We start from the raw sequence: 20,583 nt of genomic DNA on the forward strand, positions 1-20,583 counted from the left end.
ACGCTTGTTCGATTGTCGTGAGCCAGTTGCATGTTTCCGGCCACTGGCTGCTGTTTACTTTGTGCAGCCTTCATTCAGGATCTAATTTATCCTTTGTGTCACTTCTGACTCTCTTCTATCCCCGTGTGGTCAAAAATGGCATTGCTTCGTCCTTGTGAGAGATTTTACTGTACAGTGGATTGTTTGGTAAATGTGCTGATCTTCTGCCACTTTGCTAACCCCGCAGCGAGACGCAGCATTTAAAGTATATTTTTAATTTATTTATAGAACTTACAAAGGCAAGGCAAGTGTTTATGTAGCGCATTCCATACACAAGTTAACTTAATGCGCTTCACCTAAAAGCAAAATACAACATTTAAAGGCAAACGGAGTTAAGAATTTAAGAAATTAGAGAAAGGTAGTTTCACATGATTTTGGAAATATTGATTATAGACATGCTGTAAAATATCTTGATCATAGGTATGGGGATGGTGGGGGTAAAAGGCATAGCTTTTAAGATAAGATAAGAAAACCTTTATTAGTCTCGCAATGGAGAAATTCCCAATTCACAGCAGCAAAGTTACGAAAGGGAAAGAAGTAGAACAACAAAATATAGGAGCTGCTGGAAAGGCAGCCACTCTCGCGGCGCCATTTTGAAGTCAAACCTGGATTTAAAAGCATTTCCACTTGAAGCTACCTTCAGATCTGTTGGCAGCTTATTCCATTTGGGTGCAGCAAAACAGCTGAATGCTGATGCATCATGTTTTCTTTGTACCTCCCTGGAAAAAAAAATATTTGCCCACTTAAAATAAACGTTTCATTATTCTGCTACATTTTCATGATGACGGAATGATTCTGAAGAGGACACCAAAGACACTTTGTCATGCACGTTGACCCAGTCGTATGAGCGCAGCTTGGAGGAGATGCCCCACCGAGGCAGGTATTTGGTAGAACAAGTCGGCCCCTGGGGACAGTAACCAGCTGGGCCCTGCAACCTTTCAAACTGCAGGGACAGATTCCAGTTACTGAACCTGGGAGACGGAGACACACTTTCTTGAACTCTGAGGAAGGAAAAAAAACAATGATGATTGTTGCTAGTGTGGTGGTTCGCAAAGTTGATCTTAACTGCTGACCAGTCCAGGGTGTTACACAACTGGATTGGCTCCACTGCACACACTAACCATCCGGATGACAAATGGTGAAGAAAGGGTTGGCGGATGGACAGATGGTATACAATGCAGAAGAGTGAAAATATGGAATCACGCAGGCAAACCTGAAAGCGCTGCGGCTCGTCTCGTGGTCCTCCGAGCTGGAAGTCCTCAGCAGCAAAGTGAAGCAGATGGCAACAACTGAGCTATACATTACCACCACTCCAGTCTAATACCAAGCGTGACCACACCAAAATTACACATTAACTTGAAACACGTCTCCCTCGCTATCGTGTGTCTCCTTGGGCCCTCACACGCCGAACATGAATTAAAAAAGGACAAGACAAACAACACATCGAAAAGCAGGAATGGTACAAACGGACGGAATTAAAGTTGAGGACTAACATTTGTACTTATAATAGAGTAACCTACCCACAGACAGAAATGTGTATAATGCACAATTATGGCTAGTGGGAAGCCTGCAGATGGCTGCATGGCTGACCTTGTCAGTGTCATTTGTACAAGGGATCAAACAACAAAAAAGCTGAGGTCATGCAGGATCCAGATGGATTCATTCCCATGCTGCGTGCATAAAAAAGTCTTCAACAAAATTGTGCAATCCAAATGAGCTTTATTTTATTGTATTTTTTTCTTTAGTTAAGGTAAACCTCAGGCAAACTGCATGTTAGACTGTAACTCTTTACCAAGGTGGAATTTCTAGACATAATCAGTTTAAACATTGACAAAAAGCATATAAAATATATATTTTTAAATAAGACTGCAATTTTCCCCTGTAATATGACTTAACATTCACACATTCCAAAGAATAAATATATTGCTGTACTCATTTAAAATCATCTTCCCACCATTGAAATGAATAGATATCCATTTAACATGTTTCAGCCGCCAAGGGCTCACAATTACTCTATGTCCACAAACATGAACAAAAAGTTGGATTCAGTCAGTGGTAGACAGTAAGAGGGCTCCACAGGGATCCATGTGGGACACCATCAGTCAAGTGCTGGAGACTCTTAAAAATGGGTCAAAATTCGGTGTCACCTGGAAAGACATTGAGAAAAATGTAGTATAAGTACATGGGGGAGTTATGATTATGGGGCATATTTTAGAAGAATGAGTAGTTTATTTACTTGTTGTATTCTGTTCAAATATGGTACATGTTTGGGGACTCCATTCACTCCAGAAGCTTCCTGCCGCACAATATTTGTGCATCTTGGAGCGTACGCGGAAACAGTTTTTCTTACCCACAGCAGGCAAATTCAGGCTTGTGTGCATGGTGGAAATTGGCTCCTGTAGAAGATATGAGGAATTGACAAATCAGGGTGAGAAAAAAAACATGAAAAAATACAGAGAGATCATTTTTTTGTAAAGTGTATTGCTGCCACATCAAGAAAAAAAGTCCATAATTGTACACACGTGATCACTTTTATATGTTAACATGGGAGCCTCGCACAACAAATGGCAAGTCTAATATATTTTACATCGCTTTTATTAAAAAAAAATTGCTTTACACTTAAAATGAGTCTTAAAACGAGTCAAACGCAATGCCACGGTTCTGGAAGCATTTCACTGCAGTGTAATCATTTTGTCAACAGGTGGTGCTGTCACGTTTTCCCTCTTTTCTGTACAGCTAATTCCATTCGAAACAAGCAAGAGTGGTGGGAAGTAATGGACGACTTAAAGACCTCTGGGAGTTTTGCATATTACCCAACGCACAGATTTATTTTGTGGTCCATCGCTCGTGTGCTCCACCTCCCATTCTAAACAGTGCCCAGGAACTTTTCCATCCGGTTTCCTCCAGCGGAGGTTGATACGAGCGTCTCCTGGCAGCAGAATTGGCTTGTTTGTAGCGTCAGGCTTCACTGCATCAAAAAAAGAAGACATTATGATGCTGACGGGTGAAGTAGGACTGAGAATGGGAACGCAGCGGGTTACATGTGTAACGGAGTGATACATAAACTTTATTAAATTTTGACGGAAGTGACGCAACAAAACAGTTTGGCACCTGCTTCCTACCGTAGCGTTAGTCAGAGCTCCGAGGAATGCAGTGGTGAGTGGCATTATCCGGCTCAAATAACGGTTCAATATTAATATTTCAATGTGTTTTTCTTATACTGCTATGTTGTGTGCTCAAGTACTTCCCGTAATTGTTCGAAGCCCAGATTATTTTTTGTGTCGTTGTTACAGTTACCTTTTGTCGACTGAAGCGTTTTATGTGTTGAGTTGATTGGTAAATGCTCGTTTGTTGCTCAGATACGAGACTGAATGCGGCTCTGCTCCTGCCAAACCGTATTCCAGGTCATGTGTATTTCTTTTTAAAATTTGTGTCTTGTTGTTCATGTCGTTATTTTTTTTTTCCATTTGATTGATTGTATTAATGGCGGGAACCCGCGGCCGCCGTTCAGTACAGTATGACGCATCACGTACCTGTGTGTGGTGTGTTCAACGGTACTTCGTAAACGGGAGTGATTGTGTTCTTTTTCTGTTTTACTGTAAATACGGTAGTTGTAAAAAAAAAAGGATCGCTGGGATTCTTATAATTTTTACCAGATTGCTTTAGTTAATAACACTATACGATCACACGTTGCATATTTTGTTTTCGGATAAGAATAGAAACAGTATTTTGTAAGTAGTCAGCGCTTTGAGGAATGCAGAGTGATACGAGACTGAATGCGGCTCTGTTCCTGCAATGCTGTGTTGCGGTGCTACAATAAAAAGAACATCCCTAATTCACCGCAGTGAGTGGGCCGTCACACGTTTCCACATTAGAGCTGGGTGGCTTGTATGTACCATAGTTTTGGATTTGAAGGGACTTGTACGAAGGCCTCAGGGGACCTTCTGGAGAAGAGCCGTTGACACAGAAATTGACATCAGTAAAATCGGGGAGAGCTTTTTCTGTGAAGCTGCAGCCGCTCCTATCTCCGTTTGTAAAGAGGTACTTGGGACACTCCTCCGTTTTTTGCAGTTCTTTGTGCCTGCGCAGGAGAACAATCGAATTGTTACAATGAAATTACAAACCGATTGCCTTTTCTTTTTTTAATCGCCAATACCTCCACCAGGGAAAATAAAATAGGCTCACCAGTAATACATATAAAGCTGTGAGTTGGCTGGAGATGTAGGATGTTTTCTCCACTTGCAGATCATGTGCTCCATGTTATGAAACACGCACCCGAAATCTTTGACTGCATTCCCGTGACGACCTGTTGAAATTGAGCAGTACCAAATCAAGGAATATCAACTCAAACGTTCCTCACTGCTTTTTGCAGCTGACTGACCTGAGCTTGGAGGTTTCTGCACCAATTCCGTGAAGTTCCCACTCTTGATCCAAGTGTTATTAGTGCAGCGTCCACTCAGCAGGGTGTACACTCTAACTCGTATTTCCTTCATCAGATCAAACTGAGCGCTGTATGTCCTCTGAGGCGTCTGAATAATCTGGGGGTTGTGTGGGTAAGGGGTGGGATCCTATTCTCAGTTACTATGCTTGTATCTGAGTTATTGAAGCAGTTCTTCCGTGCATGAGGAGCGTTGCAAAGGTGCTACTCACATCCCAACTCTGCGAATAAGCGTTGAAGTATTCCACCTTGTACAGTTTAGGACAGTCTTTCAATTTACGTAAACTCGCCGGTAGAGTCCATGTAATCTCCAGATGGCCAAGATGATCAGGATCTATGATTTTAATCTCCTCGGGGGGGTCCACTGCAAATAAAATGTCATTAGTCAAGTATGAACGATGCAACAGAAGTAAGCTAAAGTAAAGTTGCGTATTTCTGCAGAACAAGTTGCTGATGACATAATATTCATTGCCACGTAGTAGGATGTTTCCGACAACCTTGCATAGCACTGCTATGCAACTCCTCCAAGGCGATTATTGAGAACACCATCAGTAAAGCTCCGTGCGCCAGTTTGAACGGCAACATTTTTACGTACGCACTGTTGGAAAAACAGGCACAAGTTAAACATGGACAAATGCAATCGCAATTGACAAAATGAAAATGATAAAAAATAAAATAAAAGAGGCAAACTCTCAGATTGACTAATCGGTGATTAAAAATGTGGAATAAAAAAAATTATACCCAGAAAATCCCACAGGGGAAATACTTACATGACTGTTCCAGAGTGTGTGTCAAGTGAGTGAATGATACTTGCCTGCCCAGTAGTTTTAGACTTCTAAGTCAGAAGCCAGGGGGAGGGACTATCCAAAAAAGAAAGAAAAAAAAAAGATCATGACAAGGCAAGTTGCCTGGTGTTATTAAAGAAAATTAGTTTTGGTTTAATTCATACCTGCTGACTCTTGTGTCCCAAGAAATGTTTCAGAACTAGTTCTAAAAGACTCATTTCAAACCCAAAAGATGAGTTTTCAACTTCCTTTGCACGCCTGCAAAGTCATCCTGCGACATTTGCTTTATTCAGTGCATGTGTGAGGTCGGAGTTGTGTCCGGAAATTTTGGGGCTATTTCAGCCTGACTCACGGCTCGAGCAGGCAGCAGCTATAACAACAGTCTGTCTCATGCTCAACTGAATAATCAAGGGAACTTTTTTTTTTTTTTTTTTTTTAAAGTTGTGGACAACATCAGGTATTTGTTGTTTGGATTTGCTATATGTCTTTTATGATGTCAGTCCTGAAACATTTCTGACACTTTATATGCTGCACCACTTAATACCCCTACCCTTTGGGATTCCTTCCCAAAATGTTTGACAGTTCCACACTGAATCATACAATTTGTAGAATGGAGGGGAAAAAGGAGGCGAGAGTGAATTGCAAAGAATTTATTTATAATAATTTTTTGATTTTTTTTTTGTTAGAAACTTGGAGAGAAAATTATTACAGATGATATGTACAGAGCTTCGGTCATTCATTATTTTCACATGCACTTGACCTACTTTAAAATACAGGGAAAAAAAAGTTTGTGTATAATTTTTGTTTTCTGGCAGTGTCTTAATGTCACTTTGACTCATGGTTGTACCGTTGTCTTTGATTGGGTCATGAAAGGCCATGAATTGTCATCTTAGCTTTGATGATTCCAAAATCAGGAAAACAGCATAATGAAGAGTGATGTGAAAGTAATAATTTTTCATTGAACGAGGAAATGTATCGGTCCATTCCTGGACAAAAAAATAAATAAAATTTAAAAAACCTGATGCGAGAATTTTGCCATTGAGCTCATGAACAGCAAGTTGCAGCAAGTTGAACAGCAAGTTGCAAAAAGTACACAGAAACATAGAACAAATGGACCCGTGCATTCAAAAGTTTAGAGAAGCTAAACTTAACTCCGCCTGTAAAGTGCATTTTAAGCTAATCCTGAAAGTTCCCCCCGAAGCCAAAGATCACTCCCTTTTTTGCCAGTTGTGGGAGTATTCACAGAAAAAGAATGTCATTGTTGTTAAGGAGTGAATGTTATGACAACAACAGTAATAAGCCGCGCAGTGCTTTCTAAAAAGTACAGCTCGAACAAACCTTTTTTTTTTGGTAACATTTCCAACTAACTTCATGTCAGATCTGACATTGCTGTCTATGCCTTCCATACTTCTTCTACGAGAGCTGTAAGTTTTAAGCACTGTTTTGAAAATGTATTCAAAACAGCCTTTTCTGCTTTCAGAGTGAAAGGGGGGGGGGCATTTTGAGCACCAAAAAAACAAATGTGAAAAGGTTTCCGAAATACTGCAACCATGTTTATAAAAAAAAAAAAAGAAAAGAAAGTAGAGTACAAGAAGTATGCGTTTCTTGGAAGGAAGTGATGAAGTCACAATTAAAAACAGTCACTCAGAGTCAAAAAATGAAAAGGAAGAAAGGGGAGAGGGGGGCAATTCAGTCAACACTTGGTTAATCCTCGACCCGTCCTCATTAATTACTTTGTGGCCTTTATTCAAAGGAGGTTATTTGAAAAGACCCGTGAGTCCTGTCGATGGCAGTACGAAGAAGACTCAAAATAATTTTCAAGTAAGAAGAAATCATCATTAAATAAATAAATAATGGCTACAATTCAAAAGGGGGGGGCGGGGAATCACACCAGTAAAATACGAGGTTGAAAATGTGATTACCGATTCAAGACTGCATCATGATCAGAGTATGGGCCAAAAGTACAAACGCGCGAAACAAAATCCTCAAACATTGGCAAAGAAACAACAAATGCCAAAATCATTTCCGCTTTCCCTCCGACATGATTGAGCATGAAATTGTACGTTGTGCTTTGTGGAAGTCGTCCCGGCGTGTTTAGATCGCTCCACTGGAAAAGCATCCAAAGCAAAGATTTAAAAAAGCTTCTCTTGTGTCTGTGTGTGGCAAAGTATAAAAAAAACGGTAGAAAATGTAAAAAATACATGACTTGAAATAAAAACAGGAGGAAATGCTCAGGAACCACAGTGGGCAACGCGTTATCACAGTGGTCGTATCGACAAGCGGAGGATTTGTACACTAATTTACAGAAGGTTTGCGATGCCATGACTCGGAATAACAAAACGTGGTCGTCATGCATTTGGAAAGGCAAAGTTTTGGAACAGCAGAGTGCTCAAACTGGCAAAACAGTTACCGGTATAAAGTTGAAAGAGTCGGATTGAACTACACGCTCATCAATGAGTCAGTTACATGTCACAACCGACACTTGACGCAGGCTCGCTAACCACTGAGCATCAAGAGAGGGATCAGCAGGGCTTATTTTAAGAGCCGCGGTCTTGTCCAAGCAGTACCAGTGGTGGAAGTCGCAAGAGGATACAAAGTCAAAGCCGTGATGAACAGGAAGTGTGTGACATCATACACAGGGACAGGAGGAACGTTGACTATCTTCTCTCCCGTTTCTGTCGGGCACAAGCAAATCCGAGAGCCGCCGGGTCCTCGCCTTCCGATCGAGGTGGGAAGACGGGGATGTCTTATCATGTGTGTCCCCCCCCCCCCGACCTCCGGTAAAGTGGGCGTGGTCTTGGGCCGGGCGGATTTATGTCAAGCAGCCGATAGTTGCGTGGGCTTCATGGCGGGCAGATCCAGCAGGGCCTGCACGGTCAAGCTGACCTTCACCAGGCCACGTTCTTCCAGGATATGATGGGGCAGACACAGCTTGTCCTGCATTCGCACAAAGAAAAAAAAAATGCAAGTGGAAGTTCCACTCTTGACAGAAAACAGAAGTACCGATACTCTGGTCAAGAAAGAACTGGAGACATTTTTTTCCAACAAGTGAAAGTAATGTTGTATTTGAGTAAGCCTGTTTTGTACGAGACTTGGTCCGCTATCAAGAGCAAAATTAATTTCGAGTGGCCTTGAGGAATAATGCCTGCACTACCCTCCATTGCCACTAGTCAAACAATGGTGCATTTGGGTTGTTTTTTGGAATGTGTCGATTGTGTTGCTCTCCGTGTATTTACAACAGTCTTATTTTTTTTATAGACAAGAGGGTTGTAATGCATCATTTTGTCCAAATTAACTCAACTTTAATTCATTCTAATAGAGTGGGTCACTAAGGTTGTATCAGGATTAGTTTCAGCGATTTAAAGGTTTTTATTTTCATGTCACGCAACGTCTAAATGTGTATCTTGGCCTAAGAAGGGGGGGGGGGATAATCAACACAAAGACAATGGACATATTGGCAGCATTACTTAAAACGTTGCTCAATAAGTTTGTCGAGGCTTACCTGTGGAACTCCCATTTTTTTACAGGCATCCAGGAAGTTCTCCACATTTCGACGGCATTTAGCCATGCTGAGCTTTGGCTGAGATGACACAAAAAAAAAAAAAGGATCATCATGAAAACGCAGACGCCTAATAGCCGCCTCACACTAAAAGGTGCAATAAATCAAAGTGCGCTACCACTGCAGGCGAAGGTACGTGAATGCTGGCCACAGAGCGAGGACAAATGTGATTGGCTAAATGACAAAGGACCACGCCATCCATCAGAGCGGCTCCGACATCGTCTGGAAGCAACACTTTCAGTCTGGACTCGATGTTCTGCAATTAAACATGTGTTTTGGAACAAAGATTAAGATGATGACCTTTATTGGCAGAGAGGTATTCATTCAACCGTGTTTATTATTCTGATTGTAGTCTGCAGTGGAGTCATTGATGGTGTTATGTAATGGAAAGGGCCAAGCCAAATTGGAATCCACAGGCTTTAAAAACCCACATAAATTCTCAGAACAGGCTCAAAGCGTTGCTCAAATGCTAACTCCCAAGAGCCTTTGGGTGTGGATGTTGCTCAACGCCGGGAGTTCATTTGCGTTTAGGAGACATTTGCTGAGAAGCCAGCACGGTCAGACTATAAATACTGTATTTTGAGTAAACCTGAAACTGTTTTGGCCTGTGTCATAAAATTTGGATACATGTCAAATCGTACTCATAATTATACAAATGGTCGGAAACAACCTGTCGTAGGATTCCGATTTGCTCAATTTCCTCTCTTAAATGCTCCATCTTTCTCCTCATGGTGAAGCTGGGCTCAGTCGAGCTCAACTCCTGATGACTTCCTCTGGCGAAGGCTGGAATATAAAATTAGCAAAACTGTTAAGACTTCGGGATAATGAAGTAAAAAACAAACAAACAAAAAAAACATGCCAACACAAAGTACATGCAAAATAGTTCAGATGAGCTCCACGGCTTACGTTAAAAACATTTCTGTGAAACAGTGAAGGTCACGATGCTTATCGTGACTGATTTATAGCACTTGAAGAGTTTTAAATCCAGTGCCTTCAAATGTAAACGGTGTCGAGAGTGAACCCGGGAGTGCCCCAGGAGATTCCGCTGTGATTAACTGCGAGGTGACGGATTTGTTTGTTTCCCTAGAAACCACCTCGCTTCCAGAGAATTGTGCAATCAGTTTAACTTCAGAAGAAAATAATCGGCAGACTGCTGTTTTCCAAGTAAGTTCATCATTACATCACCGTTTTATGGCTTTATCTGCAAACACGTTTTTCCAAAAAAAAAGTCATGTATGTCAAGCAAATAAACATTGGATTGACATGACGTGTTATTATTATGGTAACACAGTTATGATAATCTAAAAATAAACCCACTGGTTGGTATGAAAATATGGCTTGCTAGTTTGATATTTTTGCATGCTTATAAAACAAACGTTTGGATTTACGTGTGCACGGTCGTACCTGATCTTGGCTTGAGTCCAAACACGGTGAGTGCGGTGCTGAATTCCGAGTTACGTAAACTCTCCTGCAGACAAAATAAATGTCACATGCAGGATATCATTCAGGATTAATGATGACGACTCTTTCCCATACACGCACGCACCTCACAGTCATCATTCCCGCCGCAGTTTTTCCGGGCGCTCTGGCATTTGTACTGTCGAGATAGCAAGCAAAAAAAGTATTTCATTACAAAAAGGTTTTTTTTGTTTTGTTTGTTCTTTTTTAAGTCAATAGCTTCTTTGGAAAAACCCAACCGCCACAAAGCTTTCATCCCTATTGGATCATGAACAAGATCACGCCATACCAATTTCCATGTAAGGGTGGGACATCAGTTTGCAGAAGTCAGTGGTTTTTTTTTTTTTTTTGATGAAAACAACTTTATGAGAATCCAGCAATAACTGGAATTCAGCCAAAAAATTTGAGCTAATCGACATCGGAAGAGCTGGATGAAGAATGGAGCACATCAGTTTGGTTTGGTCCGCAAAGCTCCGTTAGAAGCAGACAGGGGACGGATTTAAAAACTGCGCGCGCGCGCACACCTTGAGATAATCTTTTCTCAGATATTTGTTTCTCTTGCGATCTTCATTTTGATTGAGAACAGGCGGCACTTCTGGCCATTTGGACTCGGAATCTGACTGATCCATCTTCAGGCTGCTGTCAAAGGAGCAGGATGACGGAGGCTATGAAAACAAGGAGATAATTGGTTCCCTCCAGGCTACAGACACACAGCTAAAAGAAATACACGTACGTAGGTAGATCGTACCTGTCCACTTAGCACCGATGCGCCACTATGTCCCTCATCCAAGGAAGCGCTATAATAAATCAGAGAAGCGATGATGTTTAAATCCAGCTTTTATGCACCATTTTGCAATACAAGAGGTGACAAATTCTCCCTGATTGAATGGAATGAATTGATACAGCTATCAGATTGTGCACGAGTCCACGCCATTTCAGATTTAACAGTTGACTCCATGTATTGACTATATTTGGGCACGGATAGAATTTTTACAGTTTGGTCTACTGCATAATTGATTCCATAAGCGCATATCAATAACTGCGGGATCGTTGCCATTCCACCAGCACTGCTGAGCGCGTGCAGAACAGGAAGCATGTGGCACAGCAACGCACCTGCGGATTTGAGGAGGAGGCCTGGCTTTGCTGCTGGAGCTCCCAGAGTGACTTAGGAATCTGCAGACACAAGACAGTCACGTACGATAAAGGTAAATCATAACCTGGCAGTTTTCCTGAACAATAATATTTTTCTTGAAAAATTAGCCAAAGCGCCTTGCGAGAGGCCCAGGGATGTCTAGGAATAATCGATGAGTGTAATTTAAAGGGGCAAGTCCCGTAGTTGCGGTATGCGCACGGAGGAGCAGCTTGCAGTGGCCATCAGCTGATCGCTAACAGACTTGACAGCGAAAAGCAGCGTGCCGGAAGCGTCCTGTTGTGTTTGTACCACGTTTGTACAAGATGCAGGATGATGCAGAGAAAGATCTGGATCACTATTGCAAGTGGTGAAAGTTAGCAATGTCATTAGGTGTAAGATAAAGAGTTGTTTCCGCTAGATGTATGGGGGGGGGGGGTGTCAATGAAGTAAAAAATGCTAATCGGAAAAGGCTGCTAGACAAAGTATTAATTGACACGTTTTAAGGGTTGGGGAGGAACACTGGCGTCCATTCACTCGTGCACGTAGACATACCGACAGGGGAAAGAAACGGTTGTAAAGAAAAGCCTCTTTCTCTACCTGTGAGCTCGACCAGTCACTCTGCGCCGATGGATCAGACTTTCCGCTCGGCAAATTAAGGAGCGTCGTCTAGAAGCAATACATCACACGGCCACCGCGACGGAAAGAAAAGGAGAAAACAGGATGAAGGGCGAACCGATGCCAAGTGACGTGAAGCCGATAAGATTGTTAGCGCCAAGAGAGGACAGCCATGAAAACGTGCTCGAGTCGCGTTTGCAATGCCCGGCGATAAGTCAAGCGGAGGAGCCGCGCACCTGTTCTGCTGCTCCTGCTGCAAAAGCTGGACGGCGATTTTCCTCAGATCCAGCACCTCCTTCAGTTCGTCATCCTCCTCCTCCTCCAGTAGCTGCTCCTTGTCGGAGCTGCAAGGCGGACAGGAGCGTAGGCCTAGTACAGCTTCACGTGTACGAAGGTATTCCCCATGACAGTCATCATCGACCCAAGTCCCGTTATTACATTCCTTTTGCCCTTTTATTAGTATAATAGATATGATCAAGACTGTCTCACACCACGGCAGGCCTTCAAAAGTTACATTACCAGCCCACAAACTGAGATATGTTCGTGATGTTGTAGTTTCCTTATTTAGTTGCAAGGCGTTGGAAAATATCACAAACAGCTCCCAGTATAACGCAGCGCACTTAATTTTCAGTACCAGCCAATTCTATACCAAGTCTTAAAAGACGTTTAAAAACGTCTTTGGGAGTGAATGAGTTAATTATTATTTTTGTGTACATATGTATAGAAATAGAATCTTACCCCGACTCTTCTTTCCAGCTCTCCTTGTCTTTGCTTTGGTGAGACAAGTTAAGAACCTTTTCCAATTCCTGAAATACACAATGGAAGAAACTTTTCTGTCATTTCTCAGTCAGAGCTCGGAAGAGACGACGAGAAAATAGCTCCTTACCTTAATACACGACACATGACAGTTCTGCTGTCCATCACACTCTGACAGAGCAGGATCCTCATCCGGGTTGGGTTCTATAAAGTCATACAGATCCTGATCTGATAGAGGGAGGAAGCATCCGCGATGATCACATTAACGCTCGCTTATGTATATACTGTACGTCTAGGCACTTCATTCAATTCATCCCCTCGCTTCCGTTACTGCGTTCAAAGGGGTAATCGGATACTTATTGTTGGTAACCTTTGCAAGAGTCCATTTTGGAAAGGATTGAGAGTGCATCGGCGCGGGCCGTCTCAGACACCTGAGAGTGGAGGCTGACGGTGTCGTCGTCCGAAGGCTGCGTGAAGCAAAGAGATGCTCTGTCAGCCTACGTGCGCTTCAATGACATTTTCAACACAAAGATTGATTCGAAGTCATATGTGGCACATTTTGGCCTCCATTCTGTGATCGGTTCCCCTAGTCCGGAGGAGGGAAAGCTTTTAGGCTCAAAGGGGTCACATTTGATTCTTAAAAAAAGACTGAAGGGACACGTCATTCATAGATGGGTCCCAAACAAACAAACAAACAAACAAACAATTTTTTTTTAAATGAATGGGTACACTTGTTTAGTTCAACATTTCATTTCAGGTTTTAATATTATCATTTATAATTGATTTAATTGTAATTAAGTCATCAATTATCAGCATATAAAAAAATACAAAACGTGTATATGGACATTTGTATCTAGGTTAAGGTGCACTCTTTTTATTTACTTGATGTCTGACCTCTGTTGTTGACAGCCTCTTGTCACCATTGTCACTCCCAATTCCCGAATCAGGCCCGTGGTTCTTACTGGGATAAAAATCTTCCATGCTGCGCACAGGTAAGAACACGAGTGGGTATGGCACACAAACTTGTGAGAACTACAACACAACAATCGGTGGATAAAACGTCACTTTGGCAGAGGCATACCTATCTGTGAGCGGCTGTGGAAGACAGCGTTTGCCGAGGGACGGCAGGTCCAGGGCGTCTGGCTTTTTGTCCGACCTGCACGCTTGAATATTTAGGTACTTGAATATGTGCACTTTTCCCTTGAGGCAAATCTGAAACGTTGACGAGAGATGTGTTGCTTTCTCCACCAGATGGCGCAATCGTGCCAGATCTATATTGCTTGCGAACCAAGCCTTGGAACTCACCTGTGCTGGAGGAGACTGCATAGGATTGTTATCGAGGATAATGTGCTGCAGTTGCCTGAGTTTCCTGTAGGTTGCTGGGATCTCTGTGATCTTATTGCAGGAGAAGTCAAGTCGAATGAGAGGGAGATCAGACAGCTCTGTCGGCAAATTGGACGTGGGAGTGTCACAAAGAGCTGCTGTTGCTCACTGGGTAAGTCATTATTAATCCCAACATTTCTATATTATATACAATATATGCACATACAATATTGGGTTATATTACATTTGGGTCTATCTAATAGAGAGAGACCTTTTGGAGATATTCTAAATGATGCATCCATAAACCATTCACACTCACATTCACACCAAAAGAAAAATGAGTTAGTGCAACGTAGGGTCAGGTTAATGTCAGGGTTTCACTCTGACCTTCCGGAAGAATCTGTAGACAGTTCTTCCTAATGTTGAGTTCTCGTAAGGCATGGAGACGCCCGACCTGGGCTGGCAGAGCCTGGATCTCATTACAACTCACATCCTGCAGTGGGGAGAGAGATTGAAAACATCCAACAAGCGTGGCGTACTGTATGCGTAGCTTTTAAGCATGGAGAGAGAAAAGCTGCTTACAAGTTCCATCAGTTCTTTGGCTTTGCCGATCTCTTCGGGGATAGACACCAGCTTGTTGTTGCCCACAAGCAGAACTTTGAGCGGAAGGTTGAACAAGTGTTTGGGCAAAACGGATATGAGGTTTCGACTGGAGAGGTGCGGGGGAGGGGAACGAGAACGTACTTTTAGAATGGTGCGCAAATAACACTTACATATTCAAGTACAATGTTTCGCAGTAAAAATGGAACCGGTATTTGAAACACACACACACGTCATAATTGTACTTTGCAACTCTGGATAATAAGGGCCAGAAGTGTGGCATGATCACCTGATGTCAAGATACGTCAGTATCTGCAAGTTAATGATGGCTTCTGGGATGCACTTGATACAATTGTGGTAGAGGTTGAGCGACTCCAGTGGGGCAAAGAGACAAACTTCTGAAGGGACCTCAGAAAGACGATTCTTGGACAGATCTGCCGACAAAAAACCAAAACACGCTTTAGAAACAAAAAAATATGGCATCTTGAAAATGGAAGAAAAAAAATTTGTCCTGCCCTTTGCTTTCACTATTCTGGGAAGATGCTCAAACATTCTGGTCACCTGAAGAAATTCCAGATGTTGGCATTTTATTGATCTCAGAGCAACACCAATGCTGGCAAAAAGTTGGAATTGTCCAAAATGTCTTGGTCAACTACTTTTGTCCACATGGTCCATAATGTTTACTGAGAACATACAGGCATTGTCTCTGTCGTAGGCAAGAACCATTGACTACTAGACAGACGGATCAATACAACGTAGTGAGTGGGGAACATGTCATCATTGAACACTGCGGTCTAAAATTACATCCCTCTTTGTCGTACTGCATGGATGGAATTCCTATTCCTTTTATTGATCCCACTGGGAGGGACATTAATGCCTTCAAGAAGTAGCACGGCAGTATACTAATGAGATATTACAACCATTCATATTGTTTGAAAATATGGAATTTGGAATTAAAATGATTGTTCTGCCATTCTCTGCACAAAATCCACAAAATGTCATCACAAATAATACGCAGCGTGACCGTCTCGAGAAAACGACTCAAATCACGTTTGACCCAACTATATATAGATTATAAAGAATCCTGCAGATGTCAACAACCACGCTCGAGATCATTTATGGACCGTCGAAAAAATATTTTCACGTCCACAATATCTGCAGCTCTCGCCTTGTCTTCCTCGCTTTCGCTCTCTCCATAACTCAACAAAGACAAGCGTTGTCTTTTCAAATCAAAGGGGACACATGGGGACATAGGCGAGCGATTTATCGTATGAGGAGCCGACCTAGTTTGGACACCTATTGATTGTGCAAATGAACTGATGCCAAACCGTGACAAAATGTAGAGCCACAGATAAACATATTGTATCAGCGAACATCATTGCTCCTTCACGCAATAAAGTAACACATGACATTTCTTATAGCTACCATGATGCGGCTATTAAATATTGAGCTTCATCTACATGAGGTTCAATCGCAGAGGCCAGGAAGAATCCAGAAAGCAGATGTGAGAAGACCACATGAGACACTTTGTCAGGCCGCAAGAAATCGGCCTTGGGGGGTTAAAGGAAACACCAATTATCACATTGAGAAGACCAAAGCTGCGGTCAAAGGGTGCAAGCACCTTCCATTAACAGTAAATGCTTAAAGCTTAATAATGTTATGCAGCTGCCCCCCCCCCCCCGAGAAGCCTCACAGCTGGGGATTCTTCGCACCACCGGAGGTTGGTGGGGGGGGGGGGGCATAGGCGTGTCCACCTCCCGTTTCCCTCCTCCAACCAAGACCACATGCCATCTGCAGCCCACAGTGGGCCTTGTTCTTCCACCTGCTGCCTGGCAGACGCTCCCAGCAAGAGTCCACTCTTGCCGCACCTCCAGGCCAAATCGGCAATCCATTCATTTGTGCCCGAGGTGCAGATGATGCCTGGCTCCTTCCGCCAATGACACAGCAAACTCTAAAATAGACATCCTGCTGAGCGCTGCTTCTCTCAGTGCTGTCGCTCTCGCAAGGATTTAACCACAGGAAACATTCAAGATGCCATTTACATAAAGGAGCCGTTCATTGACATCCACTAAGTTGTGGGCAGGGAAAAAAAACATGTAAAAATGTCAATGTTAGGATCATTTAACAAACTATCACAGTCAGGAGTAGTTAGCAGAGCAGTTTTAACTACAGTGCACTTATAAGACTGCACAGTTTCATTATTCTGCAATCATTTCAAAACTGAGTGACTCCACTGAAGATGACTATCTGTTTGAAGAACATAAAGCTACAGTATTTCGATGAGATTCCATTATTCACGTGTAGTTAAAGAAGCGAAATGAAAACCGAGTGTTGAAAGCCGCGCAAAGCTCGTGTTTCTTGATCACAGTGCAGACTTTTGCCTATGTTGACCTCATTGCGTGAAATGTTGGCCACATTAATATTAAATGACTGCAGAGACGGGAAAAATAAGGGAGCGCCAATTATGTCGTCTTACGGCAAACACACAATAGGCGGTGTCAAATAAATGAACACAATGTTGTGGTTCTAATGTAGTGGGAAATGTTTTCACTGTTACATAAACCGTAACTACGTGCTTTAATGACAGATTAAGTCCAACGAGTGATTACTGTAGTGCGACATCATTAAAGTGATATGGCCTTGTTTTTTTTTTGTTTTTTTTTTCTCAGACAACTATGTCGTGTCTCAACATGCGCGAGCACATCATGAATGAGCCCGAGGCCGGAAAATCACTGCGCAGGAATAGAGATTGTCAAGCTACAGTCACGTGGCTGCGACCATGCCAAATATAGTTAGAATAATAGGCAACTGGTAGTTTTTATGCAGCCTGTCATTTTTCTTTTCTCTGCATTGTGCTTGGACTATTATGACGAGCACCGTATTGACACAGGTTGATAATTAAATTTAAGAACGTCGAGATGTGCGTTTGAGGGCAGTCGGTCCTCAGTGAGGGATCTTGGAGAAGCAAGCACAAGAATGTGACAACACATGACTTAGAAGAGCTTTGCTGGTCACACTCAAGCCATGAAAGTACTTTTATTTATTGTGCCTGAGCATGGAAATCAACTGGAGAAACACATTTTAACCCTTGCTGGTAAAAAAGCCATTTTACAAAACTCAAGTAGAAGTTCAGGCAGGAAAAAAAAAAAGCACGTGATAATGACTAATAGTAACGATACAATACTATTTCTGGGGCCGGAATGTTTACATTTTGCAAGTATTTCGCAGCTTCCCTTTTTTTTTTTTTTAATCCAGACAAAGTGACCTACAAACAAAGATTACATTTCTTTATCTTGTCTGTGACCTTGTGCACTTTGAGGAGGTGTGTTAAGTTGCCCTTCTTTAAAAGCCATAACACCAATTCTTTAAGTCAAGAAGAAGTTCGATTGGCCAAATCTCAACTGCTGGCCCACTTTAGAGCGTTGCTTCTTTCTTATTGCCGCTAATTCGAGACCCACTTTTGGAGAACCAAGGACCCCTTGTCATTTTTACTACCTGCCCACCAACCATTCAAAATGGTTTAGCGACCCACTTTTGTGTCCTAACCCACCAGTTGAGAGTCACTGCTCGACTCCAATTCAGCAAATGAACATTTCAAGAGAATTCCACATGCTGCGACTTGCAAACAGTGCAAATACCTCACGCCGTCTAGCAGGGCGATGCGGGTCCTTTGTAGAGTGAGCTAACGCTGACATATGACCCTGAACATCTGCCCAGGTTACTAACCAAGCCTTCTCCAGTCAGGCCCTCAGCCCGCAGCTCTTTCCCATGAGAAAACAAACCAAGTGGAGACAAAGTGCCAGTGGCGCACTGCAAACAGACACCCTTGTGCGAGGAGACTCCCTTGCTTTCTTTGCACAACACCGCTCATTAGTCAGATGACCCGCACTTAGCCAGACCCTGAGTACAAACAGCAACAACACAAAACCTCGCCTTTCATTCAGCCTTCAAAGCTCACCAGCAAAAACAATGGCTGCCGGCAGCATAGACGAGCTGTTTTCGTTTCGCTATTGTCAGTAGAAAGCTCATTTGGATCAAGTCAACAAAGTTTATTTGGGGATCATCATACCGAGTTAAGAAAAATGAATGAAATTAAAGCTAAAAGTGAAAAACATTTTTGCCAATGAAATAAAATAAAATTTTAAATACTTAAAAAAAAAAAGAAAACTAATCGAAACAAAATGTTACGTTTACAAAACTGACTAAAACTGTAATACTAAAATCGAAAATGTCTTTCGTTTGTGTTTTTGTCTATTAATCTCATACATTCGTTTTTGGGGTTCATTTTAGATGGATTCAGTTTTGACGTACATCTGTACAGAATCAAGTCGAATTGCAGTTTGCCTTATCACACAGTACATAGTGACCTTTTTTATCTTACACTTAACAAATACTCCATGTATTTAAAAAAATAAAACTAAAACTAAAAAAAAAAATCGAAATCAATAAAAATAAACAAACATGCTCCAAAAATTAGTTAAAACTAATGGATAAAAAAAATACAATTAATGAAATACAAACAAATTGGGGGGGAAAAATCAAAACCGATAATCGTGCTGCATCATATGCTCGCCCCGGGCATCCACTATGCTTAAGTTTGGAAACTACTGTAGCTTGCCTTGCATTGTCCATCGTAAAGGGTAAACATTAGTAGCAAAGCCGTTGTGGATATGAAACAATTTGACCACATTTAATTCCCTGGGGTGCTCACCTCCAATCAATCACTATCCTGTGCTTTGAGATATACGTGACAAAGTGTAACAGCATATGGTATATGGACTTATCAGAGAAGAAGACTATCATTAGCAGACATGAACCATCTCAGTGGCAAGTATAATGACTTAAGATGCTGACAGAATGAATAATAACTGACTGATCAGGCTGCCTTGGGATCTCATTGAATTAAAACAATTGTGTGCCTTCATGTGCATCTTCTAAAAGCCCGGTAGAAATTTCCTGTATGCAAGAGCTAATATGAACAAACCAAACGGCTGCATGTAAAATAGAAATAAGAGGTAGGAAACGAGACTAGTGTGTCTTCCTCCTTTCTGCGTGCTCTTTTAAGCATCGCGCACGCATGCATGTAAAGAAGGGTGAGGCTGCAAGGACGATCTTTTGTCCGCATGCGACCAAAAAAAAATGCACCGCACTAAAAATATATCCCAGAATCTATTAGAAATGTTTCATTCATATTCTCCTCCAATGCGCTACACTGCCCAGTGGCTGATTTGGGTGCGCCTGCCGACGTCTCATTCATGTATCTCGAGGGGGGGGAGGAGGGGCGCTGTGAAACGAGGGGCTGCTGGTTTCGCCCAAAACAACCGAGCGGCAACCGAGCCCCTTGCGCTGAAAATAAATGATGCAAATCATTACCACGATCGCTTTGCGTAAGCGCAGACACATGGAGACAACAACACAGTCAGACTCGTTGTCCTCACAATGTAACATCCGGGTATGCAAGCGAACACATTTTTACACCAGAATGCATTGGTGATACCCCACCTGCTTGTGTTGTATCGGCGAGGTCGTAGCTCACGCCCGGGTACTCCCTCAGCTTCCGCCCGCTTAGGTTGAGAATCCCGGAGCACACGGCATCCTCTAGAGCTCGCTCCAGGCTCCGGGCCGTGAGGTGCTGCTGTTGCTGCTGCTGCTGCTGTTGTTGCTGGTGGTACTGGTGCTGGTACTGGCTGCTCCCCGGGCTCCAGTGAGGTACGCTCGGGTAGTGGTGGTGGTTCTGGAGCGCCGTGACAGCTCCCACACCTCCTTGACTGGACGCCATTTTCGTTTAAAAAAAAAGGAAAAAAAGAAAGAGGAATTGAGTCTCAATGATAGCGGCAGCAGCAGCGCACAGCCGCAGATTCTACGCCCATGCGCGTGC

General features: G+C 42.6%; 2 protein-coding genes and 1 long non-coding RNA gene across 5 annotated transcripts; 1 reads left to right on the plus strand and 2 right to left on the minus strand.

Moving 5' to 3' along the window:
- Positions 1 to 1,738: 1,738 nt before the first annotated feature.
- il13ra2 (interleukin 13 receptor, alpha 2) lies at positions 1,739 to 5,272 on the minus strand. The gene is made up of 9 exons (XM_086131838.1): positions 5,248 to 5,272; positions 4,975 to 5,075; positions 4,690 to 4,841; positions 4,421 to 4,577; positions 4,225 to 4,345; positions 3,936 to 4,120; positions 2,862 to 3,007; positions 2,276 to 2,435; positions 1,739 to 2,186 (listed from the first exon to the last, which is right to left on the minus strand). Exons 2-9 carry the CDS (start codon positions 5,060 to 5,062, stop codon positions 2,170 to 2,172), a joined length of 1,026 nt encoding a protein of 341 aa, XP_085987964.1. The 5' UTR covers positions 5,063 to 5,075; positions 5,248 to 5,272; the 3' UTR covers positions 1,739 to 2,169.
- LOC147193943 (uncharacterized) lies at positions 3,002 to 11,054 on the plus strand. The gene is made up of 4 exons (XR_015103122.1): positions 3,002 to 3,195; positions 8,790 to 9,137; positions 9,909 to 9,985; positions 10,866 to 11,054. It is a non-coding gene; the product is annotated as an uncharacterized LOC147193943 (long non-coding RNA).
- Positions 5,898 to 20,561, minus strand: lrch2 (leucine-rich repeats and calponin homology (CH) domain containing 2). Of its 3 annotated transcripts, none has more exons than XM_086131836.1 (21): positions 20,208 to 20,561; positions 14,995 to 15,139; positions 14,688 to 14,814; positions 14,493 to 14,598; positions 14,088 to 14,224; positions 13,864 to 13,994; positions 13,677 to 13,764; positions 13,153 to 13,249; positions 12,913 to 12,986; positions 12,765 to 12,832; positions 12,263 to 12,370; positions 12,009 to 12,077; positions 11,393 to 11,452; positions 11,028 to 11,076; positions 10,804 to 10,944; positions 10,368 to 10,418; positions 10,226 to 10,289; positions 9,492 to 9,604; positions 8,940 to 9,077; positions 8,765 to 8,842; positions 5,898 to 8,199 (listed from the first exon to the last, which is right to left on the minus strand). In XM_086131836.1, exons 1-21 carry the CDS (start codon positions 20,482 to 20,484, stop codon positions 8,080 to 8,082), a joined length of 2,241 nt encoding a protein of 746 aa, XP_085987962.1. In that variant the 5' UTR covers positions 20,485 to 20,561; the 3' UTR covers positions 5,898 to 8,079. The 3 variants fall into 3 exon arrangements, with proteins under 3 accessions (XP_085987962.1, XP_085987960.1, XP_085987963.1); XM_086131834.1 differs by having other exon boundaries at positions 12,913 to 13,010; XM_086131837.1 differs by lacking the exon at positions 12,009 to 12,077 and having other exon boundaries at positions 12,913 to 13,010.
- Positions 20,562 to 20,583: the final 22 nt, after the last annotated feature.

This window comes from Hippocampus guttulatus, chromosome 15 (genome assembly GCF_054856545.1).
Source record: "Hippocampus guttulatus isolate MCC_2025c chromosome 15, RoL_Hgut_1.0, whole genome shotgun sequence".
NCBI lineage: Eukaryota > Metazoa > Chordata > Actinopteri > Syngnathiformes > Syngnathidae > Hippocampus > Hippocampus guttulatus.